Here is a 25,768-nt window from a genome sequence, read left to right on the forward strand (position 1 = left end):
GTCTGACCCTGTGGGGAAATCATCGATAAGCTCACAGGTAGTGGAACCTCTCTGGACGATCCTAGTAAGCTTGTCGGACGCCTGTTCTTGTAGAGACAGTGAAGTTGCTGTGGCGTGATCAAGCCGTCGAAGAAGTCCCTGTATCTCTCACTGCCCTATTTCTTTAGTACCAGTATCTGATTAAAGTATTCGTCATCGAGGCTCCTGAGAAGTCAATTAGACTAAGAGCTCACAGTACAATAGGATTACTGTATGAGCTTCCACAGAAAATTGGTTCTAAAGCTCTTCAAAGTTGTCTTCTTGTGCTGGTACTTGGTTATGCGAAATGGCTGCAAAATGCAAATGATGAGTAGCAGCAAAGCCGAACGATACATTGGGCTAAGCAAAGACTTAGAGAGGCAATTTGAGCACTTTCCTTATAAAAAAAAAAGAATGCTGATACTTCTTCTCATGAATTGTGCTGCAATCAGCATTTCCATGTGCACTGTTACCATTCTCCAGACTTTTTACAAACTGCTTCTACTAAGCTATCACCACTCTCACCACATCAAAAAGTCCAACAGATTGAATGAAGCTTCTTCTCACCAACTTTCAGCAGATTTCCTTGAAAATGACCGAAATCCTATCATAAACTTCTCTCTTCATTACCCTTGCTTCCATCTGTCTACCAACTATGAACTGCACACTGCGAAATCACGATAAAATTTCCACTGCCAACCACCACCAGCTAACCCACTAGATGGTTCTCAGAAAACCGATCTTCGCCAATAAAGAAGACGCCAACGCCCGCGAGGCGTTGAAGCTCTACGAGGGGAAACAGTACAAGAAAGCGCTCAAGCTTATCGACCAGAACCTCAAAAAGAACTCGAGCCATGCTGAGTCTTTGGCGATCAAAGGTTGTTGCAATTTTCAGTTGGGCCATAAAAGTGATGCTGAGCACTACATAGTTAAGGCCACAGCAAAAGATTCAAACAATTACTTGGTCGACCATCTTGCTGGTATTTATTATAGAAGCGTTGACAATTACCAAGAGGCTGCAAAATGGTTCAAAGCGGCGGTCGACAACGGGCTGCCCAACACGTTGCTCTTGAGAGACTTGTCGCTATTGCAGTCACAAGTGAGAGACTACAAAAACTTGAGAGACTCGAGACAAGCGTTTTTGGAATCGCAACCGGGCTACAGAGCAAACTGGACCGCTGTAGCTGTGGCGCACCACCTAAATAAGGATTACGACGCTAGTGTGAATACTTTGGCTAAGATCGAGGATATCATCAAGGAGCACTTGCAAGAGCAGGATCGTTACGAGCAAAGCGAGTGTGTGCTTTACAAGAATAGCATCATTGCCGAGGCAGGTAACTACGCAAGAGCGTTGGAAGATTTGGAGAAAGATGTTAGCGAAATCAGAGATATGACCTCATTCATGGAGTACAAGGCGAAGTACCTCTTGTTGCTAGGCAAGAAGAAAGAAGCTTCCATGGTGTACCGTCAGTTGTTGCAACGGAACCCAGACAACGTGGGTTACTTCAATCTTTTAGAAACCTGCTTGGACACTGCTTCAGGGCCCGTGGAAACCAGATTGGCTCTCTACGATAAGTTGGCCTCTTTCTATCCACGCTCTGATCCTGCTGTATTTTTGCCATTGGGGTTCTTGCCAGCTTCCCACCCAGAGTTCCAGAAGAGAGCATCTCTGTATATTTTGGGACAATTGAAGCGTGGTGTTCCTGCAACATTTGTCAATGTGAAACCGCTTTACAAGAATAAAAGAAAGATTGTGGTGATTGAGAAAATCGTCAAGGACTTCTTCGCCAACGAAGTGCCTGGATTTAACCCTACAGTGTTTGTTTGGGTCTCCTATTTCTTATCGCAGCATTACCTTTACTTGAACAAGTTGGATGTTGCTATGGAGTATATTCAGCAAGCTCTTAATCATTCCCCTACACTTGTGGAATTGTACATTCTCAAAGCAAGAATTACCAAGCACTTGGGCAAGATCGAGCAAGCCAAAGATATCATGGAGGAGGGCCGCAAACTAGACTTGCAGGACAGATTTGTGAATTCTAAGGCGGCCAAATATTTGCTCAGATCTAACCATGTGGATGAGGCCATCGAAGTTGTATCATTATTCACCAAGCTAGATGAGTCTGCTGTCAACGGTCTCAAAGACTTGCACACCATGCAAGCAAACTGGGTTTTGGTGGAGAGCGCTGAGGCGCACGTGAGATTATACGAAGAAAAGCTCTCTGAAGTGCGTGCTTTACCTGAAGACGCTGCTCAAAGTGAAGTATCTGATTTGCAGGATCAAGCTGATATTTACAGAGGTTTGGCATTGAAACGGTACATGGCGATCGTTAAAGTGTTCCAGACCTTCCAGTCAGATCAGTTTGACTTCCACTCTTATTGCATGAGACGAGGTACTCCTCGTGACTACATTGATACCTTGAAGTGGGAGGATAAGCTTCATTCCACGCCTATTTACGTTCGTGCTATAAGAGGCCTTCTTAAGTTATACTGGGAAATCTACCATCAACAAAAGCATACTTCCAATGGCAGCGCGAAGCCAGACACAAGGAAGAATAAAAAGAACAAACCGCTCAATGTCAAGAAGAAGAGTGAAATGATTGCCAAGGTTGAATCGGAAAAGGACGACGCAGACCCCTTGGGTGCCAAGTTGCTTTCTGACTTGAAAGCCAATGATCATTTATTAAAGGATATGGAGAAATACGTCAACCAATTGACTAGCGAAGCTGACGATTACAAGTGCACGTGGGAGCTCGCTTTTGATTTGCAAGTTGAGGATTCCAAATATGTGCTTGCCTTACAAGCTCTCAAGAGCTTGAGCAAACTTGAGGGATCTGCCAAGTCGGCTAATGTGTTGTCCAGAAAAAAGATTCTCGAAGAAGCATTAGCACAGGACACTAGTGTCAATCCGGCCATCGTAAAGGTGGTTCAGAAGGGCCTTGAAAGCGCATTTCCCAATTCAACGGAGGCAAATTAAGTGTTCACCCACGACTCCACTTGGCCCCTTGCAACGGTTGTTGCCAAATTCAACGTCTGACGGCCCATTGGGAAGTAGCTGACGGTATACCAGAGCGCAGCGATCAATTGGATCACGGCAAACACAATAGATAATATAGTAGATCTCAAGGACAAACTAGACACCAACGTCAATACAATAGACGTGATAAACGTTATGGTGAACAAGATGCGTGTAGATGAGCACAAATGGAGGATGTAAGCCTGAAAGCCTTGTAAGACGCCGAAACTGACAAGAAAGAAGATGGAGCCCAACGACCATAGAACAGCGAATTTTCGTGGTTTCAATGAAAGTACCGGGAACAAAAATATGCAAATGAGCCAACAGGCTATGGAGCCAGCAAATGTTAACGCAAACAATAGCATTCTGTCCCACCTAGATAACTCAAAGTAGCCAGGCTCAGAAGTGACGTAGTTATCTTCATCTTCCAAGTAGACATTCTGCGATCTGAAGGGATTGAGCTTTTGCAACTTTGCACGAAAACCGTTTTGTTGTGGTTCTGTGGCTGTAGGAGGCAAGGGTGCCCCATCGTCTTGTGGAAGGCTTGTATACTTGTTTCTGAAAGACTTCAAGAAACTCATGTTGGTGGCACCAAGAGATCTCTCGGGCCGTGATATGAGCATGGTGTCACGTGCATGCAGAGGAATCTAAAGAGGGTAAATCATCGGATGCAAGGTAGTCTTGAAGTAATCTTCCCAACTATGGGAAGCTCATTACTACATATTATTTATCTTACAGAATGATTATGGGGTGGTGTTGTGTGAGACGTAGCTTGTTTGATTTGTTAAATGGCTGCGAAAGGACGCAAAACTTGCAAACTCGAGATATCTGCCACGAGAAACTCACAAAGGATTGTGTCTTGTCTGGGCCATTGCAGAGCAATTGGCTAAAAAAAAGGTAGTGGTTCATCACATAAGAGAACATCGTATTCGACCTTCATTTTCCATTTGAATGAAACAATGTGTGGTTGTTACCTTCGCAACCATTTCTTAGTATATGTTAGTAACTTAGCACACTTATTTGAATACACTTCATGAGTTACAACTAAAATGACGCAGCTTTTGAAATTTTCGATGAAAGTTGATCTTATGCACATAGTATCAGGGCAAAAAGTAGCTTCTATAGTGTCCGCTTCTTCACATTTGATTTGGCAGCCATTCACTGTGAGCCCAATCAGCCAAGTACACAATGAAGTGTTTCCAAAAGCATTCAATACAGCATTTTTCGAGCTCCAACAACCAAATCCATGATCTACTTTATTCCGTAGTGCTTCTTTTTTTTGTGTTCGGAGTCCCTTTGGAACATCCTCGTTCTCTCTTCGCACTAAATGAAAGCGAATCTACATCCTACAACGCTCACCCCATCTACTTCAACCCCATTTCGAACAGCTACTCCACTTCATGTCTGATAAGCAGTTTTTCACCACGTACGCTCAGCTCATACGCTTGCTGACAGATGCTCCACAGTCTTCCTTCTATTCCACGGAAGACTACCACAAATTGAAATCTTTAGGACCTTCTCTACCCAAGGTGCCTGCTGCGTTTCCCAAAAAAAGTAATGGAGATGCCGCTGGAGAAAAGACAAAACTCAACTTTAAAAGCATCAAGCCGCCATTCAAATTCTCTACATCACTCGAAGCGCCTCTTTCTCTGACGGTGTTTAACATCAAGGGAGAGCTCGTGGAGGCTGTGGCAGCTTTGAGGGACGCTGGTGTGACGGCAAGCAACTTGAAGATGATGGTCAAGGCTAAAGTGCTTTCCGATACTACACAGATTGGCTCAGTGGCCAAAGCTAACGAGGAACTTTCCATCACCGTGATGGTATCTCCTCCTCAGACTGCTCCCACTCCAGCTACAGAGAAGAGGGAAGAAGAACCCACATCCACTGAGGATCCAGAGGAGGCAGCTTTGGATCCAATGGTCACAGAAGCTACATGGACGAAGATCGGACTGCTTTTGTCGCTTGACATTGGCCCAGAGAGAGCGCAAAAGGCGGTAAACCAGTTCAAGACTCTAGTGTAAAATGTAGATTATCATGCTCAATGAATATACAAGTAATGCTATATGCTTCCTTTTCGTTAACCTCTTTTTCTTGGTGCTGATGGCTGTTCCCTTACTTATTCCACCACCTCACGAGGAGCTCGTTTAGTGTGTGACCTTCAGATCGCCCCACCCTCTTTTCGTGAACATAATATGCGGAGACACCAAGCGTGATTGCGATCACTGGATCGGCAAACCGTGAGACAAGGTATTTGTATTCCATGGGGTTGTGAGAATAAATCAATCCATTTGTGAACTCCCAGAATGCGTATGGATGCACGTGACAAAATCACCACCACTGAGAGGTTTTGCAACCACCATTCTAAATCTATTATTTATGCTTTCGGAATTTGCTTTTCATCTTACTTGTGAGATGCTTGTTCCATGCCACTCCATTCATCACTGACTTGTGGAAGCCATAAACGTCGTGAATATCGTGTGACTCGGAAATGTTCAATGCCTCTCGTTCCATGTCGCTCATTTGCGCCGTTACCAACGCGTTGTTTCTGAGCTTGCTATGCTGCTGGGCGACGAACTCACGGCATTTGTTGATCTCGTCCTGCGAAAGAAATCCGAACCCATAGCCACCAATCTTCTTGAAACACTTATCCACAAGTAGGTTTGGGTCGATGATTGTCTTTGGGTAGCTTTGCATAAACTGAAAAAGCTCTATTTGTTCCAGTTCAGTGGCTTTCTCCTTCTTTTCTTCATGTAGAAACTGTGAATGTTCTAGACAAAGACGGAATATGGTGAGGGATATACGGAATATGGTTTTGGATCCCTCGTACCAGAGAATGTCCCAAATTCTAAGCACGGACTCTATAGGTAAAACACCAACAAAAACTGACATGAACCACGACAGAGTCACCAAGGTGACAGGGGGTAAACGGGTGAGGATCTTATCCTCAGAAAGAACTGCGCCTTCGAAGTTCTTACCTATTATCTGCCATAGCCGTGGTATATACTCCTTCACACAGAGCATCAAAACACCTTGATCGGTGTGAACACCTTCTAAATTAGCAGAGTGAACTTTTGGAAGGATGCGCTCGGTCAAAATGACAAGCATCCAGAACGCCCTTTCCTCGTTCATGAACAAAAGTAACATTCCGGCAAGGAAGTTGAGGGATTGGCAGTACCCGATCTGAGGCTGGAAATGGGCAAATGCAACCAACACTCTTCTAAGCGCTTTGATCATGTCGGTTTCGGCTTTCGTGTCATGCAAAATCAGCGAATTGAAGTGGATATTATCTGGGAAAGTCCTGTTTAAATCTCGTTCGATCACTTCGGTGTCTTTATTGACGACGCCCAGGGTGTCCTTTACAATTTTTTCGTATACTCCCACGTTCTTGTGGAGTCTATCTGGCCCACCAGCATAGAAGAACCACGCTTCACCTCTCCATTCTGGAGGAATGCCTTTCCTCACTAGCTTTTTAGCCTTATCGCTTTTCGGAGGGAACCGCGTCGGGTAATCTGACGAAGAGTAGCCAAGTCCATTATTCTTCAACAACACCCGCCACTTCTTCTTCTGCTGCACTAGCTGGTCGGCGTATTCGGCAAACCACTTATTATACTGCTCCTTGGACGACTCAAAAAAGGTCAGCTCCTTTTTGAACCCGTACATGTCAAAGTCACTGCGCAAGATCTTCTCCTTATCGACCTTTTTCACCACTGGTTCATGAGCGATGATCGCCAGGCTCGTAGTCAGCTTCGTGCTCAACCGAGCCTCTCTGGCCTCCAACTCTCTTGGCTCTTCTCCACCTGCTTCTGCCGGTTGAGGGTATATAGTCGGTTCTTCGGATTCACCATTTCCAATGTAACCGTCCTCGTTTTCGTGTTTCGTCCTGGCCTCTCCATTCACATCAAAGCCCTCCATTCCGTAGTAATCTAGCAAGGAGTAGTTGTGCGACACATCAGTTTCGCTCCGTACTAGCACCAGCGCCAACCCGTCGTTGCTATTTGTCACGGCTCCAGGAGACGCCATAAGATTTGACTAGTGTATAAAATTTTGTGTGACTGGAGCCTGACAAGCTTGAAGGTGGTGTCCGGGAAGCTTCCTACAGTTGAGTGGGGGACTATGTAGGCCACCGAGAATTGCTAGCGGAAGGAGTCGTCCTCTTTTAGGCTTTTCATTAGAAATTGAGAAATTAGGGAAATGATATTTTGAAGATGATGGTTTGATAGTATAATTGTATTCAAATCCTGATATTCTTCCTCACTTTGGTGGAGGGTGTTTTCGAGACGATGTGCTGGAGCAATGTGTATGGGAATTTTGCACCCATTCTCTCGCGAGACAATAACAAAGGCTACACGAATTAAGGATGTGATCTGGAATTAGGCTCTGGTTTCATATGGACAGAGAAAGCAAATCTTGTTCATTGAAGTATAATGTGATGTCAAAATGACTTGTGTTTTTATTGAGGATTGTTGTGAGTAGAGAATATAATTACCGAGCGACTGTTTGAGTACTTACTACAAGATTGCAACACCTTGACGGCTCAGCCAAATTGGTAGCGAAAGAGATCTTGCAAGCTCAAAATCACCACTAAGAATTTATATTTCTACAGCGCTATAAAACACCAGGGCTTAAAGATTCCCCTAGTCGAAACTTGTGGGGGTTGCCTTTAAGGATGATTAGAATGGGCTGCTCCATCGATTTGTCAAACAAGGCTAGATGCTTTTCTCAGTAATTTCAATGAAGTGTAAGAAAAATGTCCAAAGTATCATCTTCATTCAAGGAACAGAAAGGTCATTTGACTAGCCAGTCAAGCACTACCTCATCAATTAGGCAGCAGAGTCATTTTGCAGCCATTACTAGCGCCTAAGAAAAGCGACTCACACTACATCAGCTCTGTACCACCTATTCGTAAAACCTGATCAACAATCGAAATTGGATTGTTCAAAACCGAAAAACACCATCTTGTAATGTCTACAAACATTTTGGCGACTTCTCCACCTACACCTTCCATCTTCCCCAGACCCTGCCTCCTGCAGACATGCTACCATATCACATCACCACTGCCAAGTCTAAATCTAACCCAACTGCCAACACCCTTGTATATTACAACTTTCTTCTTATAAGGCTTCGAAATTCACTATAAATCAACTCAACATGTTCTGGCGAAGCAGGGGAGCCCGCAAGGTATACCAGCTGTGTATGCCCATCGAGCTACCGGAAGGACTCATCATCAGCCACGACTTCAATAGCCCTGTGAAGTATATACGACGGGCTGTTTTTCATCAAAAATGCTACGAGGGCCTGACACCTATGTTGAACTCAAATGTCAACTTGGTGCTCAACACGTTCTCTGAATCGCTACCGCTTGTGCGCAAGTCGTGGGAAGAGTTTACTTCACCTCCTAATAGCGGTGTGTTCGTGTATAGCGTGGTTCCTATAGTGTACTCCATAGCTATTCTGGCGGTCATCACATGGTTTCTCACCATATTTGTGCTCACAAACTATACTATCAAGCCTTCGTTTCTACTACAGCTGCTGACGATCCTATCGTCGGTGTACATGCTAATAACGGTGATCAAGTCCATTGTGGTGTTACATAACCAGCAACGACAAGGCTATTTACATGGAGAGGCCCTTCTTCATGCCGTCAATGATACGCTATATTTGAGCATCATAGACCTCATTGTCGTCCTCTCTCTTCTCATCTTGCAGGTCCAAGTTGTGATGAGACTCTTCCTGAGACAGAGCGACAAACGTCTGATTTTCTATGTGGGCACCGGTGCTGCCGTTGTCTCGCAGGCACTCTGGGGAGTCACAAAGTTTCATAACTTCCATGAAGACGCCGAGGCGGGTAAAATTATCCCTGCATTGACATACCTCATCCGTATCGCCATGGGTATGTGTTACGCAGCTATATTTACAGCTTTTTTGCTCACGAAGATCAAACAGATTGCAGCAAATAGAAATATTTGGCTCATATCTCTACTCACGTTTGTTTTCATCTACGCTCCCGTGGCGTTCTTCATCGCTGATGTCTCAAATGCTTGGGTGTACGCCCTTTCTGAGATCTTCTCGGTGGTTACCTACGTCGTTTGCGTGGTTATACCATGGGAATGGTGTAACAAGTACAATGTAATCAGGAAAATGATGGAAAAAGAAGGTGTGTTAGGGCGTCGCTTCTACGAAGATGAGCTCTACGAGCTTGACAGATTTGAATTGTTCGTGGAAGAAGAAGAGCCAGAAAGTCGACATTCGTTTCATGATTCTGACTCTCAAAGTGACGACCGTGGTGGTGGTGTTCCCGTGCATAGTCAAAGCAGTTCGAGCCAAACTTTGATGAAGAACACTTCACCAGAGATCAGTCTGAATGCAGAACACTGGCAAAAGAGCAAACTTGCCAGGCTCACAGATGGGGTCAATATTGTCAAGAACAGGTTTCTTGATATCACAGACAAAATTATCGCTACTGGTTTGGCTGTTCCCAGGTCTGTCAGTGTAGGCAGCAGTTTTGGGGGTTCGCAGCATCAGCCCGTCGAGAGACTGGCAGAGGCACCATTGGCGCAACTCGAGAGGCATGCAAGTGAAAGGAGAAGATCTAGAGAACGACAAGAAGCAAGCCTTGGAAGAGGTACAGCTACAAGAAGCAATGAGCAAGAAGAACGAAGTGTTTCGTTCGCAGAGGTGGACAATGCTGGACGTAACCGCCGTGATGTGTTTGTTTACTCTAGACGAGATGTAGTTTTGGAACTAGATGAGGAGGAGGATTGATTTTTGCATAATTGTTACGTAGCGAAAGTTAGTCCTTCTTCTCATGGCCAAAAGTGGCAATCTCGAGACATTCATCTTCGTAGCCAGGGATATGAATGTACTCAACGTCAGCTTCCTCAAGTTTAGCCTTGCCCGTGTTATTCTTCACGAATGTATCGGGCTCAAGAACTCCCACAAAGCAGGTTTTAATGCTAGTGTTTAGGACTCTATCGACACAAGGTAAGTTGCCACTAAGCCTGAATGAACATGGCTCCATCGTCGTAAATAATTCTGTTCCCTTAGGTACATCAGTAGTGTTATGTTCCTTGAAATATTTTTCTAGTGCACATTGCTCAGCGTGTGTGTTGCCAGGAAGCTCTCGGGAATGGCCAGTGGCAAGGATCTCTCCATCAAGCACCAACACAGCACCCACATTAAATTGAGTCTGAGTTTCTCCACACTTTCTTGCCTGTTCTATAGCAAGCTCCATGAACTTGCGGTGTGGATTGATGGCCCAGTCAGGATAATCTGCTGTGTACGACCACAGCTTATCCGACGCCTCATACTTGTAGGCGTGGAGCCAGAGATCAAGATCGTTTGGACCAGGATCAGTGTAGAAGGGCATCTCACATTCGGGGCAACACTCCTTGGAGAGCACTTCACCGTCTTCCTCAGGGTGGAACCAAGTAGAGCAAGCTTTCTCTTTACCTATTTTGTCCAATCTGGCAATCACATCTTCCGAACATCCTTCGTTACCCTTTCCCAAATCATCACTACCCCAAACGAATGCACTTGAATAAATTGGGTCGTTGGCGATCGGGTGGCCTACGTATTGGAGATGCACCCTAATTTGGTGTGTTCTGCCTGTTAGTGGATGACATTTCACGATCGACGTGTCCGTAGAAGGATCATAAGACACCCTCTTGAATTCAGTCACTGCTGGTTTCCCCTTTTCGTGATCCACGACGTTCAAGGCGTGTTTTGGAGAGGCAGTATACAATGGCTGGTCTATCAGAAGAGGCTCCACAGGGAACTTACCTTTGACCCTGGCAATATACTCCTTCCTCACGTTTCTCTCACGAATCTGCTTGACAAAGTAGTCAGCACCTTTTGCGTTTTTACCCAAGAACATGAGCCCCAGGGTGAGTCTATCTAATCTGTTGCAAGGGTGCACAGTTTTGCCGTACTCATGCTGAAATATCTTAGTGATAGTGTTATACCTGTAGCGGCCGGTGGGATGCACTGGAATACCCGAGGGTTTATCTATGGCAATTACATTTTCATCCTCGAAAACGATCTTTATAGGTCTCAGCGAAACCGCAGGTTCATGACGATGGCACCTGTGTGATATTAGATCACCATTTCTCACGATCGAGTCTATTGTCGTTGGCTTCTTGTTGATTGTAACCTGGCCCGAGGCTATGGCCTTGCGATAAATATCACCGTCCTTTTCCCTGAACTCATCGAGGAACACATCTAGGATCTTCCTGTCTCTCCATCTCTGCTTGCAGTATGTCAAATACGTGAAATAGTAAGGCGTGGTTCTTCGAAGCGGCCCGTCAATCACATACGAGGCTCCTTCAGTTTCCTCTTCGTGGATAGTCTTCTGTGGGTTTGCCGTAGACGAAAGAACGTCTTTATCGATCGTCTGCTGCTTCACCTTGAACCCATGGTCATCTCTGAGCTTTTTCGTTCCTCTTGGGGCCCTTGTTTTTGGGAAGTCAGCTGGTGACTTGTCCGCCGCAGCAGGTGATACTGCTCTTTTCTGGCCAGCCTCAGACATTCTAATTAGTGATTGGAAGTGTCTGGGGTGAATTCTCATCCAGCCTTGGAGAGTTGATATTTTTCGCACTCTGATGTGAGACAGCGGGTGCAAATTGGCAGTGGAGGAGAGATAGGAGATCAAAAGGATAAGAGCCCAAGTTTGGGTGATCATGTTAGTTGCAAGCTATAGAAGGTTTTTGAACTGGTGTGATAATCTTCGCTTTGTGCTTTCACGGAAGATAAGTGGCAGTGAGAGTGAGGTGCCGTTATACTTGGCTTACCTACTCCAGATAGGGAGCGGTGATATGTGTTAATCGTTGGGAAAAACAGTAGGATATGCTTTCTCCAATACGAATCTTATTCTGTACAGGTCAGTATTAGCTGCTAGACGATCCCAATGCGTGCTTGGTCCCTTATTATTTACCAGACACATATCGTTGTAAGTCAGTCCTCTACCATTCTTCTGATTGAACGCTTCAGTACTCTAACGATCATAAAAGCTTTTTCGCTCTCTGTAAGGCGGCAAGAGAGTGATTAGCTCTAAAGAATGAGCAGGACTCAAGAGGTAACATTTTGAGACCATCTTACATAATTTTTTGACACATTTATGTTAATGATATACAGGGCCACAAATCACTCAAAGAAGGCCCTGCCTCTTGAGCTCGATATAGTCCTTTTCCGGCATGACGTTCCCTTCGTCATCTTCAACCTCCACTGCATTTTCTATCGTGTTTTCGAGATTCTTTTTTGCCTTCTTTAACTTGCTCCAAAGCTCATTGGCCTCGTGGATACTAGATATACCAGCAAAGTTGATTATGTCGTCATCGTCCACTCCAAGACATCGGAGCCCAAACACATGCTTCGCCAGGCTGAAATGTTTGTCAAACTGCTGTCTTCCTTTGTATTTGATGTTACCACAGATCTCGCAAACGTAGCTCCGGTGAAGGCCCTGAAGTTTATATAGCCAGAGTGGGATGGGAGCACCGTCAGTGCCGAGAGGGAGATGCTTGGTTAGCAAGTCATCGTCGTCGTCCTCCTCACTGTGAGACGAGTCGCCGGCATCAGTGTCTGTAGCGGTATACTCAGAATCTTCCTGCGCTAATGCCGTATCCTCGATCAATTTTTCACGTTCTGACGCCACTGCTCTGCGCTCGATATGGTTGATAGTGGCATCTATCGTGGGCTTGAGGAGGCTAGCTAGTTTGGAGATCTGTTGCTCCAATTTGTAGTTGCTGTTCGTTGTAGAAGGTGCGCTGTTGTCCTCGGCCACTTTCTGGTTCTTCTTATGCTTTTTGCCATCCAAATGTGCTTTGTAAACAGACTCTTTGGCAAATATTTTGTGGCAAGCACGACAGAACACCTTGCCTTCCTCATCAGGCACGCCGTCGTTCCTGGCGTCTTCCGTGTTGTTTCTTACTTGGTATTCCGATGAATTTTCGTCAATGTCATGTAGGATTTTTGTGACATCAGTAAGTGGATGTGTGAGTTGATGAAAACGTAGAAGATACTCAAGAAGCCTGTTTAAGTACCTCTTATACTCGTCTGCCTTGAAAGTCTCATACGGAAACAACGCAAACTTTCGTAGGTACTCAGTGTACGATACATTAGCTGGAACTAAGAGCTTGTACTGCTCGTAAAAGTAGGATAAGTCCACAAACTGCCCAAACAGTTCCACCTCATTGAAAACTTCTGCAAGATGCTCACCTATATGGGTACCCATACTCGAGAGAAGACACCTTCTCTTCACTTTATTTGAGTCAGCCTTTCTATCCTCTTCTGTAGCACTCAGGTAGGGAAGCACCATCGAAAGTGTATTCCGAAGAGACCCTAGCTTGTCCTGTCTCTTTTCACTGAGCTCCTTCATTGCATCTAGAATCAGATAGAACTTCATTTTTGGATCCTTGAACACGTTGATCTCACTGACGAGCTCCGTTTTGGAGCTTAATTGTTCCTTCATCCTCATTCTGTTATTCTTATACGTTTCATCGAAAAACTTGAGCTCGTTCTCCAGAAGTACCGTTTCCTTGTGAGACCTCTTCTTCTTGGGCACTAGCTCATGATCTCTGTCAATATTGCACTTTTCAGCCAAAGCAGGAAACTTGCGAAATCTTTTCGCCACAGCCACCTCGATGGCATCATTTTCCTCAAGAAGCTGTCGTTGGGCCTCCAAAAGCGACATGTTCTGAAGAGATGAGGTTGCAAATGTGAGACACTACAGATTGCTTACAAGTTTGTCCTGCGTATAGTGCAAGTTGGGATCCAGCCTTCACAGCATCATATCTCGTGAAATCAAGAGAAGAGAGCCAAATTGGCAGATTGTGAGTCTTTGGTTTCTTATCCTTTCATTTTTAGCACCCTCATCGCTCTACTTGAGTGATATTGCTATACCCCTGCCACTGGCCTTATCGGTCACTGATGCAGTACCGCAGCATCAATAGCTACTCCTCCAATTGATCACCTTCACTATCTCCAATTGAGTCATGGTTTCTGAGAGAGATTCGAAAATCTCATTATTTCTTACCACCTTCAACGTGGCAAAGCAGCCCTTGCATGCTGCAGACTACATCTCGAGCGTGGCGCCGGCGCTACCCGAAGAGCCTTGTCATTTGTATGTGTTTGGCTTCCAGGAATTCTGCTCAGTGATGGACAGCTGCTTTGAAGAGCCTGCGACTTTTCATTTGATACAAGAAAACAGAATTGCTCTTGATACGCTAAGGAACAAGTATGGCCACGGCCTCAACTTTACCACCATTGGCTTTTGCCATGTGGGTGCTACAGGGATCTTTGCTATCACACCGTTTCCGCTGAGATTTAGGGATTGCAAAACGGCTACAGTCAGCTGTGGGAATGGAGGTTCGTCTTTGAAAGGGGGAGCAGGTATCAGGGTGCGCTATGTTTGTGAGGAGTCTGAGCCTACCGAACTCACGTTTGCTAATGCTCACTTGGGAGCTTACGAAGGTGAAGTGTACTACCAGAGACGGGTAAAGAACGTGTGGACAGTGATGCGGGCATTGGATTTTGGAGATGGGTACAGTTTTTTGAAACCAACGTCTCATGGGTTTTTCATGGGAGATTTGAATTTTAGGACGTGTAAGAATCCCGGAGACGAGCTCCCCACTGCTGAGCTCTCGAGATTGCGCGATCAGACCCATGAAAGCTACCTGAAAGAAGATGTGGAAAAGCTTGTCTTGAAGTATGATGAGCTCTTGCAAGGCAAGTCCAATGGCGACGTCTTCACCGGCTTCTCAGAGGCATGTATCTCCTTCACACCAACTTATAAATATCACCCCAACACTGCTATTTACAACAGCAAGAGGTGTCCGCTGTGGTGCGATAGGATCTTGTTTCAGAATACCTATAGAAAGAATGCACCTGAAGTACACGCTTACAACAGCATTGACACATACTTGAGGTCGGACCATAGGCCAGTATACCTTCATATCACAGTCCCCCACGACGCCCCAGAAAGTATGATCGGCCATAATGGCAATCTCGTCATTTTGCCCAGTGCGGTGCCTAGTCGACATGTTACTCAAGCTACTAGACAAGAAATGCTGCTTCCGGAAGAAGATGATCTTGTGAGTGGGCCCACTCTGATGTACATGAAATGCACTGCTATTGATAAGTTGAAGCAATTGCTAGTAAGGCGTGTTGCAGACACAAGTTTGGGGTACGGTGTGTGGCTTGGAAGCACTCCCAAGGGCAGACTCACACTTCTCGTTGCATTTTTGTTGATCTGGATCTTGATCTATTTGAGTCGTTGAGGAGAACTAATTCCCGAGTTTCTCGAATACAAACCCAACGTAGAATGCAACAGCTTCTTTCTCGGCGCCCTCCACACCGTACTTTCCGTCTGCACGCTTCATACCATCAACTAAATTCTTATTAAGTTTGCTGAAGTATTTCGGTATCTCCTGGTTGAAGATGTCAATGAAATTCTTTTTATACTTCAAGATCAAACCAAAATCTTCACACAAAGACCTTAGGCATTCAAAAGGCACCACATATTCAGGAACGTCGTCAACGGCATCTTTCAAAAAATAGTCGTACCTGTTTCCAAAGGGCTCTCTGAAAATACCGTCCTCTGGTGGATCCTTCTCAAACCTGACGTGGTACAACTCATTGCCAAACGTATTGTGGTCATTGAATTCTTTCTTGACAATCTTATCCCTGATGAAGTCAGACGAGGGTATCGTGCCAATGAAAGTTCCACCGGGTCTCAACGACCTTGTAATATTTGTAAGTATTGTACGAACTTTAGACTCTGTCTCCCAAGCGTAATGAAATGAAAATTGTATGCTCACACAGTCAATAGGAAACAAACCGTCCATGATACCCGGGAAATTGGGCTCTAGAATCTCGGGCAAAGTGTATGTGAACAAGTCACCAGTGGCAAAGCAAGCTTCAAAATTGTATCGTTTTGAGTCTCGAGATCTCTTGGCTTGTGGGTTTTGCGGTATGAATCTCGCCTTGTTTTGAGAGTACCTCTTGAACGCCTCCTTCACAGATGCATCCGAAATGTCTATACCAATGTACTGATCCACATGGACAAATTCACACTTATTCAAGTCACCACCTTTACCACAACACAAGTCAAGAAATACTAGTTGAGCTCCAGGCAGCAGTCTCTTGACGTGGTTTCCAAGCAACATGTACTTGATTGCATTATTGAAGTTTCGAAGCTTATAAATGGGTGACCTCGTTCTTGACCCTTGCATCCTCAGCTGGAATGTTCTTTGGTTATAATGCTGTCTCACAATGCTACTGATGTCCTTGTTCTCCTTGTGGGCTATGCTGCTCTGAAAAGTTCTGTATTCGCTTTTCTGCCCTGCTCCACCTAGTGAAGGCACATTCGTGTATGCTGCTACTGAAGGCTCTCCATCCACAGAAACCTCAGATTGTTCTCTTTCACGGTGTGTTCTTCGAGATTCCCTGTCTGGCTCAGGAGTTTCACGGCGAATAACTCGCGTATCTCTATTTTCAGGTCTAGCTCCGTATTTCAGGTACTTGTCATCCTTAGCGGCATATTTGGCATACTTGTCGTACTTCAGCGAGTCTGACGCAATTTCTCGTGCTCTAGACAGTCTCCCGCCGTACTTGTCGTACTTGTTGGCTTCCGAAGGCTGCGCTTTACTTTTCATCCATGCTGGAAGCTCTTTCTTGGTTTCCTTGTACACTGAGGAAGACGCTGGCACGGGAGTAGCCAGGTGATCTTTTCTTGAGAGAGCCTGAATGAATTCTGGCGTCTCTTCAGTGTGGGGTCTTTTCAGTTCTGAGTCTGAAGGTTCAGCCAGACGCTTACGTCCATTTTCGTTGCTAGTGTCATCGTTAGACGGCACTTCTTCTCGTGAATTGTCCACTTTATCTCCTAGATAGGAAGTTTTTGGCCCATTTGTGGCTGTCTCTGCGCTCGGGCTGTCATTACTATCTGTTGTTTCAGACATTGGTAAATATACTATGTTTCTGAAGTGTTGATGAAGATGTTTTCCATATGCAAGACAAACACATAGAGGAAAGGAAAATTGGAGATAGTGAGATTATTACTCCAAACACGGCAAAAAATAAAAAATTAAAAAAAAAGATAGTTTGAGTTCTGAACATAGCTGCTTATCGTTATATCTATGAAGTGGATTTATGCATTCTCCGACCATTTGCTCGCTGTTGGAAAATGGCTGCAAAACGGAGCTTGGAAGTACTTCACGCTTACAACAAGCAGAGCAAAGTCAATTGGTCCACAAATTCAACCCCATTATCGGAGTTGTGATTCACACTTTGAGATAAGTATCAAGCCATAGCGGCACCGTGAGTATCTTCCAAATCTCATCAATTACTCGTATCTCTCCCAAATTTTGTCCAGCACCAATAAAATTCTCAACACTACGATTGCCCACTTTTTCATTCATGGCGTTGTCGTTAATATATGTGCATATCTATATGGGTTGGAATCCTTGTGGCCAACCATCTTTTCTCTAATTGTCTGAGTGAGACTCTCTCATCTCGTCAAATGTTCAGCATACCATTCTCCACAACCATTGATCATTGTTGGTGAATCTGACGCTTTATTCCATCTCGAGAACCCTTTCTTCCCGTCTCAAAGGAATGGCTTTAACTCGATGGCTCCCCATATTACATCCACAATGGGCTGCAATACATCCTTCTTATTCGGCACAAAATGCCCACCGTCATGTGTGAAGACATTCACAGCGTTTCCATACAACCTGTTCAAGTACTGAGACCTCGCTGGCGGGACAACTGCATCCTCTTTTCCGTAAATGGAAACAAACGTCGTGTCCAGCTTTCCTCTTTTATAGTACTTCTCGTACAGTTTATTCAACGACAGTCTCGCAGCGAAGTCGTCCACCAGCTCCTCATCGGTTTTGGCATCTCTGCTGGAGATAGTAAATGCAAATCCAGAGAACAAAACGGCCACTTTAAATTCAGCTAGCCCTTCGTGAGAAGCAATCGTGTTAGCCATGATGGCCGCCATGGCAGCTCCCTGAGAAAACCCCAAGATCCCATCGTAAGGACCGTTTTTTCTAATATAGTCTACCAAGTAGTCGTATGCTTCTTGGAAATGCTCGTAGATCCCATCGTGATAATCCCACCAGCACCTATTAACGTTCTTTGAGACTAGATCGTTCCACCTCTGCTCACTTTCGGTCTCGTCAGTTCCAAGCTGGAATGGAAGCAGCTCTTTCTTGTGGATCAAGATGGGCGGGTCAATGTACTCGAGCTCGTAGCCTAGTTTCTTGGTGAGCATTTTACGCAACCCGGACAACTTTTCTGCAAAGACACGCCCGCTTTGGAGGTATCCGGGCAAACAGAGAAAGCGTGGCATTTGGTTGCAAGAAGAAGGCGGAATTAGTTTGAAGGTTGGGGTTAATCGCAGTATGTATAGATGAGTGCGCCATCTGCTGCTTTGGGAAGACAAGTTGTGAAGAATTTTTCATGACAAAGTGGTGAAAATGATTGTATTGGGTGGTGAACATCTCCATTTTTTTATCGTTCTATCAACTTTTTTTTTGTCCTTTTGTTTGGTGGGAATCGTGAAGCTGCTTCGCTTGGTATAGCGGCTGCGAAACTTAGTCTGGCCATATTCTATGAGCTGTAATCATGACCTTCCACCTTATTACCTTCCCATGAGGAATGTGTTGACACTCTGAAGAGTGTTCCTGCTCGGGTTTATTTTCGTGTAGTCAGCAATCTTTCCTAAATGCTGCTTGATGACGTCTTTGTTGACCAAATGGCTCGAGGAGGATTTCCAGGAGGTGTCAAATCTTTGACACAAAATGCACAAGACAACTCCGACAGAAAAATCCTTGCCAGAGTTGCACAATACTAGAACGGTTCTGCAGTCTGCCACCGCACCCATGATCTGTGGAAGAAGCGTTCGAAGCTTCTTTGACCCAAGCTTCCCGTCCTCAACCATATACTTGAGGACACGGCACTTTTTGTTTTCATCACTATCGGTTCTGTGTTTATCCGAGAGAACCATCACCGCATCAAACTGGTCCACCTCTTTGGCACTCAAGTCTCTATCAATCGCACCTATGAAGATGCCAGTTTCTCCCAAGGCAGTCAACTCAAGCGGCAGCTGCTGCGCCATAACTCTTCCTTTGTAAATCTCATTCAATCTCTTGACAAGCTCCCCATCAGAAAGCCAATTGAAGAGATTCCCTGTGTGGGGATCTATCACCCGTAACTCCTCGTTCTCGCACAGTAACATTTCCCAAAACAACTTAGCATCTAGATTACCATTGCACACTTCGCTCGTGGCCCAGAGCTCGTGGTCGTCGGCTGCACCTTGAACATAATGAAAGTGGGGAGTTGATTCACTAAGTGACACTGCCAGCGCGGTAACACACATCACCACAAAGTAATCACTCAGTGTCTGATTCTGTACTTTCTGTCCCGGATATCTCCAAACTGGCACCAAAGGTTTGAGGGCACCCAACTTTTCAATCAACTTTTTCTTCAGAATCAACCCCAATCGCTTGAGTTCCTCGGCAAACTGAGGAATCCTCTCCACAATGGCACAATGTTCGCTTTCCAGCACCATCTCCCGAGGTGTTCGAAGCCAGCAGTCTTTCTGTGCGTCCCACTTAGTTTCTTGTCCTTCGAACATCACATAGTTCAAAACAGCACACCAGATGGGCACTGTCTTCAGCAAGGCATCCGGAATCAACTTGCCCTTTCTTGTGGAGTCTACAAGCACAATTCCGCCAAACTCTTTGAATAGCGGCAACAAGTGGAAGTTGAGTCTCCTTAGTGAGAACTTCCATTGGCCCGTATGGCCGTCGGTGGACTTAAAATAGGCTGTTTCACGGAGAAGATGAGGCTTCACGTACCAGAGGCCACACCGCTCGTTGGCCACGAGAGGCAATTGCAAAGCTGCAAATTGCTCGACGTACTGAGCGTCTACAAGTATAGAGTAGAGCCTATTTCGAAGAAGAAGCGGCTCTCGCCGGAGCTCCTTGACGGCCTCCTTGTAGTTCATGGGGGAAGCTGTCAGATGGAGGTGATGGGATGGAGTATGTGGGAGGCGCGACAATGTCGTGCTTGCCTCAGCAGTGGTTGAGTCAGCTGCACCAATGTGGTGGGAATTGAGTTTAAAAGATCAAAATGTGTGTCTTGAGAATGGGAGGAGTACAGTGGTATGCTTTATTTTGTTATACGATGTCTGTGTGGGAACTTGACTGTGAGTACTTCCACTGACCACGCGACGACATATTTGCAACCGCCGGCAGCCACACGATATAAGACACATTCCAGTAGAAGGGATAAAGGCATCATTATTTATTCCTGATCTTGACTCCATATTAGATATTCTGCACGATATCGATTCCGTTTCATTTATGGTGGTGTCGGTCAAATCCATACTATGAAGCTCCTTCCCTCACTGTTCATCAACAAGAGGGAAAAGTTAGAGAAAACTTGACTTATGCTTGTTGTGGGACTAGTTGTATGGACAAAAAAAGGTTCGATTAAGCTCTCAGTTTGAATTGTGGGCTTAATTTTTCTAGGCAGAGGGTATGTTACTCAATTTGTATGAATGTGGCATTGCCTGCGAAATATTGCTAATGCACAGACGTTACGGTGGAGATTTCAACTTCTTACAAGATCGTGGACAGTTCGTTCTATGACTTCATCTCTCCTATGAAGCGCAAATAATGGACTGCCCTCTCACTCGCCTTGACTTCTGATCAGTACCTCGTTGTCGTTGCATGTTCCCAAATCATCCAGCTCTACTCTCCATCTACAACCTCATATCATCATGCTAATGTTCAATGCTATCAACGTTTCCCAACATGCTCAAAGAGCCTTGGCTTTTCTGCGTCTTTTGAGCTCAGCAAGTCTCTGTTCCTCTTCCATCTCTCTACGGTCCTCTTCCATGGCTCTCTTCTTCGACCGGGCCTCTTCTTCGAGAATTTCAGCTCCGGTGGCCTCCATATCATCCGAATCGTAGTCATCATGGAACTGCCGCTTGCGTCCACGATTGAACATCGCCCAAATTTCATCTCGATCATAATCCCGAGGGTACTGCTCTTCCTCTTCGTCTGACGCGATAAACGAGCCCATGTCCAGGTCATCTTCCTCTTCATAGTGTCCCCTGCCATCTCTTCTATCCACTTGTGGCTTTTTCTGCCGAAGCTTCTCCTCGAGTTGTGAATTAGGCCGCCTTGCTGGGATAGGAATCCGCAGTGCCTTCGGTGCTGTTGCCGCCTCTGTCGCTTTCGTCAGAGGTTCAGGTCTCTTGACCCGCTGCATACCTTTCGGTGGCATACCTCTCACCTCACCTGTCTGCAACTTGCGCTTATCAGGCTTTGGTGGATCCGGTGATTTGGTTTTTGCTCGTATGTGGATAGACATCTTGCTCTGGTCTATCAGAGACGCCTTCTTCATCAACTGTGAGAATGAAACTTTCGGTTTTTTGTCCCGTGGAGGTGGCGTGGGCGCCATGTTCATAGGGCTTTTGGATTTTTCCTTCATCAGAGTCGTTAGCCTGGGTTTCTCTGACGCCTTAGGTTTAGTCTCCTTCTTGGGAGGTTGTCCTTTCTTCGCACGTGCCTCGGCTTCTTTTCGTTCTCGCTCTGCCTTTCGAGCTGCTTTGAGTTTTGCCACTACAGGATCGATTGGTTTCTCTGGGCCACTCGATGGTGATCTTCGTAGTTGTGAAGGAGGCTGAGGTGTAGTTTTCCCACCATTGTGAGTCTGTCCAGATTGAACTGGCCTTTGAATTTGTCCTTTTCGCTGTATTTGCTGTAAAATATTCAGGAGCGGCATTATAGCCGGTAATGTTGTAATTGATACAAAAGCTTCGCTGCTTATGTGTTCCAACACGCAGAAGAAGTATATGCAGGCCTCTTATAATAAACCACCACCATTTGCTTCCAAACCCAACCGCAGGTGGTCCTTGAAAGTAAATACTCAATTTGGCCATGATCACTTTGTTGCTCGAAAAGGGAACCTTATTCATATAGTCTAAGATTCTGCTTAGTTCAAAATATCTCAGATGATATTTCAGGGCCCAATGCCCCTCAGAGACGTCAACATATCCATAGTGAAGATGATTCATGCTGAAATCCTCTTCCAATTATTCCTCATCAGAATCCTTCCCACTGTCTTTGAACATTTCAACAAACTCGTTGAGCCCATTTACCATCTCATTATCGCGACCTAGCTGGATGATCAACAGCTTATTCCTCCTTATAGAGAATTGTTCACACTTTCGGATGGTGCCACTGACATGAACACACCTCATTACCGCATCATAGTTATCTACTTTTGTCACAAGCGCTATGGCTGCCATTACCTGCTGAAAATCCTGGCGACTGCATCGTATGATACCAGTAGATGTCTTGTTGCTGAAGTATTTCACAATTATCAGATTCCCAACTCCTCCTGCAGCAATTTCACCGTAGTGTTCGGCTACTGCGTTTCGTAGAATATTGGCTATCGATTTTGAGTTGATCGATGCTGGTGATGGCGCGTGCAATGTCAAAAGGGTATCTTTGGGATTGTTGCAAAAAGTTGAGAACTTCTCTCTTTGCGTGCCGGTTCGAGGGTCAGAGACTGGTGGGTAAAGTATATCGAAAAGAATGTATCTGTGTTTAAGGCGGACCATTGACAGAAGGGTAGGTAAGCGGAAGTCGTTTGTATGAGAAAGCCCTTGATGAGACACAAATGTACTGCATTCTGCACTCTTAAATGGTTAGGTATTTATTCGTGAGGTTTTGGGTCATCTTTGTGTTTCCGTTAATCGTGTAGATGAGAGTCAAATTGTAGGCTGCATCGATCAGTAAATCATAATCGGGGTCATTTTGAAGCTGTTCGTGAAAACTTAGTACTTTGTTGTAGTGGTCGATCGCAAGAGCAGGAAGACCTAGCATATGGAACAAACGACCAAAGTTGTATTCGATTTCTTGCTTTTCGTAGATGGTGCTGTTGACACTTCTATGCTCTTTATACTCCAAAAGATAGCTGATGCCTTGTAGAAGTTGCATGTGTCTGTTGGACGAGTTTCTTTGCATCGAGCGATGCACATGTGCTAAACCAAGCATGAGGCATATGGTTGGATCGTTATAGTATTCTTTGTAAGCCCTTGTAAGGTAAACGATTGGTGATGAGAAGGTACGGTTGCTTCCAAGGAGACAGGCGTAGATGTAGAGTAACAGGGGGAGCTCCTTGTCGAATTTCATATTCTTCACATCAACAGTAACATGAGCAGCGCCCGAAACTTCAGTCGAAGTTCGCAATGAGTCGTACGCTTTGAGCTGTCTTAAAAAGTATTTCTGATGGTTATAGTTGCTGAAAGCTGCCCAGGCGGAGATTCCAGAGGCGAAGCAACACATAAAAGTGGCATAAATAGTCGAGGAAAACTGTGTGGATGATAGAACATAACGAACGTTGTTGCACACAGAGACAATGAAGTCTTGCTGATTAATAGCAAGTGAGAGTCGTGCAAGACGAAGTAGCATCAGCCTCTGTTTATCTTGTATGAACACATTCACATCAAAAGCAACTTCCAAGATATTGACTGCTTCCTTGATGTCGTTATTAAAATAACGGAGGAGAAGAGCGTTTTGAACAAAGATATAGAGCCATTGATCGTAGGTTAGACCACGAAACTCCGATTTTGAAATAAGAGTAGCTTTGGATGCAGTTGTGTCAGAAATTCCCTCATAGAGGTTATGAATCCTTGCCAATCTATTATAGATATCCAGATCTTGCTTGCGGCGAAGATACATCACGACCCCACGAAAACCATCACGTGTACTCCTAGGAAAGAAAGCTTTGATACTAGTGAACATGTCAATGAGCTGCGACGCAAGTTTCATCCATGCCATCGCCGCTACATTGTTGTTCCGGTCTATCTGCTCCTGTAACTTTTCCATTCGGCTAAACTTTTCGAGCACCATCCTTGTTGCCGTCTTTTCAATTTCGGCTTTTTTTTCCTCTGTCATCGCCTCCTTCTTCGTGTCTTTGTAATTTCTTGCACTTCCTATGAGCGCTAGGTTATCTTCATCATCGAGAATTGAAGATTCGGCAGCTTTGTCCTCTTTGTCTCTTTTATTAAGAGAATCATTCTCGATCTCTTGGAGAAGTTTTTTTGCTGCATCTCTTTCGTCTAAACCAATAAGTGCCTGGACTAAATTCAATTTGACATCCACATTATCTGGATCACCTCGAAGAGCTTTCAAAGATTGGACTTTTGCATTCTTAAAATCACCGAGCTCATAGTAGCATTGTCCCAAATGGATCGCCGTGTCTGTTGTGAGATCATCATCATCGACCTCCTTAAGAAAACTGATCGCTTCCTCGTAGTGTCCCTTTAACTCTAGATTTTTGCCCGCACTGTAAAATAAGTCTGCAACGTCTCGCTTGTCCGCTTCACGATTCAAGAAGCGTAAATGGGTAACAGCTTCGTCTTTCTGGTCCAACTCTAGACGTAGGCACCCTAACTTGAACCTGATATCGATAGGCAAATGATGCGGCCTATTCACGCATTTTTCGAACATCTGGGGTTTCTTTTTCCGAATAGCAAGAGGGCGTCTGTCATCAAATTCAGCATCGTCGTCCTGTTCATCCCACCATGTTTCGTCACTTCTCCTCTGGATCCATCGAGCAACTAGCTTCAAGACGCTAATTGCCTGAATCCAGGATTCCTGATTGATATAGAGCTCCAATAAGATATTGAGTTCAGACCAACCGAAGCGCGGCACCTTGATAGCATCACTAGGATTCATGTTTCGCTCCAACATACGCATGTACAAGTTAATAGCGTCGTTGTTTCTCCTCTGAGCCACATACACCTCGGCTAAAACCTTAACCACATCACTCTCCTCGGGATATTGGGTCTGAAGTCTTTGCAAACCCTCAAGAGCACGGCCAAACTGTTTCTTTTCCTTATATAGCTGGGAACGGTTGAGAATATGCTCATAGTCGTGCTCGTTATTCTTGGCAGCAATTGCCCTCGTGTAACAGTATATGGCCTGGTCAATAAAACCGAGTTCAGTACTAAGTTCAGCAACCTGGCCCCATAAACCAGTATCTGACGGGCTCGAGAGAGCTGCCATAAACATGTAGCAGCAGCTTCTTCCATAGTTACCTTGCATTTGGCTGATTTCAGCCAACGTCTTGTAAGCATTGAAGTTCTTATTGTCAATCTTGATGACGTCAATGTAACTCTTCCAGGCTGACTCGAGGTCCCCACGAACAAAGGCAGCATTGGCTCGAGACATGTATGTTCTCAACTCCGGGTCCATCTCTTTACTACGCATCACCTGCCTTTTGTATCCCTGGGAGCTTTTTGGACCCTTTCTTTTCATGTGAGCAGCGCTTCTCAAATTACTTAAAAGATCGCCTTCGTCGTCTATATCCATCTGATTCTCCTCATCCACATAATCCTCATCGTCATATTCGTCATCCGAGAAGATCACAGGTTGAGGATTTTCTTCATCAACAGCATCAAAATCAGCGTAGATTTGACGAGTCAATTGAGCAGCTCTGGCCTCACTAGCACTCGGTTTCTTCAGCTTTCCTCCTTTAGATCTGGAAGCACGAGGTAAGGCAGGATCGATATCTTCATCCTCAGAGATGATATCGTCGTCGTATTCCAGTTCAGTGTTGTACTCCAGTCCCAGAGCCAGGCTGAAATCTGACAAAGGGTTTTGCATATCTTCTTGTGCAGCCGCCATTGAAGAAGCTTGCAAAGGAAAGAATGCTGGT

At 45.1% G+C, this 25,768-nt stretch overlaps 12 protein-coding genes across 12 annotated transcripts; 4 read left to right on the top strand and 8 right to left on the bottom strand. All coding sequences in view use genetic code 12, as the record gives it.

Annotated features, from left to right (window-relative positions):
- Positions 1 to 739: 739 nt before the first annotated feature.
- CJI96_0004337 (peptide alpha-N-acetyltransferase complex A subunit NAT1) lies at positions 740 to 2,995 on the top strand (the record flags this gene model as incomplete). Its single annotated transcript, XM_029036588.2, has 1 exon — positions 740 to 2,995. One exon carries the CDS (start codon positions 740 to 742, stop codon positions 2,993 to 2,995), a length of 2,256 nt encoding a protein of 751 aa, XP_028888685.2.
- A 1,439-nt stretch (positions 2,996 to 4,434) lies between these two features.
- On the top strand, positions 4,435 to 5,055 carry CJI96_0004338 (uncharacterized protein; the record flags this gene model as incomplete). The annotated part of the gene is made up of 1 exon (XM_029036589.2): positions 4,435 to 5,055. The coding sequence occupies one exon, from the start codon at positions 4,435 to 4,437 to the stop codon at positions 5,053 to 5,055; it is 621 nt and encodes a 206-aa protein (XP_028888686.1).
- A 349-nt stretch (positions 5,056 to 5,404) lies between these two features.
- Positions 5,405 to 7,054, bottom strand: CJI96_0004339 (Rab GTPase-activating protein MSB3; the record flags this gene model as incomplete). The annotated part of the gene is made up of 1 exon (XM_029036590.2): positions 5,405 to 7,054. The coding sequence occupies one exon, from the start codon at positions 7,052 to 7,054 to the stop codon at positions 5,405 to 5,407; it is 1,650 nt and encodes a 549-aa protein (XP_028888687.2).
- A 1,128-nt stretch (positions 7,055 to 8,182) lies between these two features.
- Positions 8,183 to 9,796, top strand: RIM21 (Rim21p; the record flags this gene model as incomplete). The annotated part of the gene is made up of 1 exon (XM_029036591.2): positions 8,183 to 9,796. The coding sequence occupies one exon, from the start codon at positions 8,183 to 8,185 to the stop codon at positions 9,794 to 9,796; it is 1,614 nt and encodes a 537-aa protein (XP_028888688.2).
- Positions 9,797 to 9,824: 28 nt separating this feature from the next.
- On the bottom strand, positions 9,825 to 11,711 carry CJI96_0004341 (bifunctional DRAP deaminase/tRNA pseudouridine synthase; the record flags this gene model as incomplete). The annotated part of the gene is made up of 1 exon (XM_029036592.2): positions 9,825 to 11,711. One exon carries the CDS (start codon positions 11,709 to 11,711, stop codon positions 9,825 to 9,827), a length of 1,887 nt encoding a protein of 628 aa, XP_028888689.2.
- Positions 11,712 to 12,176: 465 nt separating this feature from the next.
- CJI96_0004342 (SF3a splicing factor complex subunit PRP9) lies at positions 12,177 to 13,718 on the bottom strand (the record flags this gene model as incomplete). Its single annotated transcript, XM_029036593.1, has 1 exon — positions 12,177 to 13,718. The coding sequence occupies one exon, from the start codon at positions 13,716 to 13,718 to the stop codon at positions 12,177 to 12,179; it is 1,542 nt and encodes a 513-aa protein (XP_028888690.1).
- Positions 13,719 to 14,019: 301 nt separating this feature from the next.
- On the top strand, positions 14,020 to 15,303 carry CJI96_0004343 (phosphoinositide 5-phosphatase INP54; the record flags this gene model as incomplete). The annotated part of the gene is made up of 1 exon (XM_029036594.1): positions 14,020 to 15,303. The coding sequence occupies one exon, from the start codon at positions 14,020 to 14,022 to the stop codon at positions 15,301 to 15,303; it is 1,284 nt and encodes a 427-aa protein (XP_028888691.1).
- Positions 15,304 to 15,309: 6 nt separating this feature from the next.
- On the bottom strand, positions 15,310 to 16,983 carry ABD1 (mRNA (guanine-N7)-methyltransferase; the record flags this gene model as incomplete). The annotated part of the gene is made up of 1 exon (XM_029036595.2): positions 15,310 to 16,983. The coding sequence occupies one exon, from the start codon at positions 16,981 to 16,983 to the stop codon at positions 15,310 to 15,312; it is 1,674 nt and encodes a 557-aa protein (XP_028888692.2).
- A 647-nt stretch (positions 16,984 to 17,630) lies between these two features.
- CJI96_0004345 (putative serine hydrolase) lies at positions 17,631 to 18,377 on the bottom strand (the record flags this gene model as incomplete). The annotated part of the gene is made up of 1 exon (XM_029036596.2): positions 17,631 to 18,377. The coding sequence occupies one exon, from the start codon at positions 18,375 to 18,377 to the stop codon at positions 17,631 to 17,633; it is 747 nt and encodes a 248-aa protein (XP_028888693.2).
- Positions 18,378 to 18,668: 291 nt separating this feature from the next.
- Positions 18,669 to 20,036, bottom strand: RIT1 (tRNA A64-2'-O-ribosylphosphate transferase; the record flags this gene model as incomplete). Its single annotated transcript, XM_029036597.2, has 1 exon — positions 18,669 to 20,036. The coding sequence occupies one exon, from the start codon at positions 20,034 to 20,036 to the stop codon at positions 18,669 to 18,671; it is 1,368 nt and encodes a 455-aa protein (XP_028888694.2).
- Positions 20,037 to 20,851: 815 nt separating this feature from the next.
- On the bottom strand, positions 20,852 to 21,823 carry CJI96_0004347 (uncharacterized protein; the record flags this gene model as incomplete). Its single annotated transcript, XM_029036598.1, has 1 exon — positions 20,852 to 21,823. One exon carries the CDS (start codon positions 21,821 to 21,823, stop codon positions 20,852 to 20,854), a length of 972 nt encoding a protein of 323 aa, XP_028888695.1.
- A 920-nt stretch (positions 21,824 to 22,743) lies between these two features.
- On the bottom strand, positions 22,744 to 25,737 carry TFC4 (transcription factor TFIIIC subunit TFC4; the record flags this gene model as incomplete). The annotated part of the gene is made up of 1 exon (XM_029036600.2): positions 22,744 to 25,737. The coding sequence occupies one exon, from the start codon at positions 25,735 to 25,737 to the stop codon at positions 22,744 to 22,746; it is 2,994 nt and encodes a 997-aa protein (XP_028888697.2).
- Positions 25,738 to 25,768: the final 31 nt, after the last annotated feature.

The sequence above is a fragment of the Candidozyma auris genome, chromosome 5 (genome assembly GCF_003013715.1).
Source record: "Candidozyma auris chromosome 5, complete sequence".
NCBI classification, from domain to species: domain Eukaryota; kingdom Fungi; phylum Ascomycota; class Pichiomycetes; order Serinales; family Metschnikowiaceae; genus Candidozyma; species Candidozyma auris.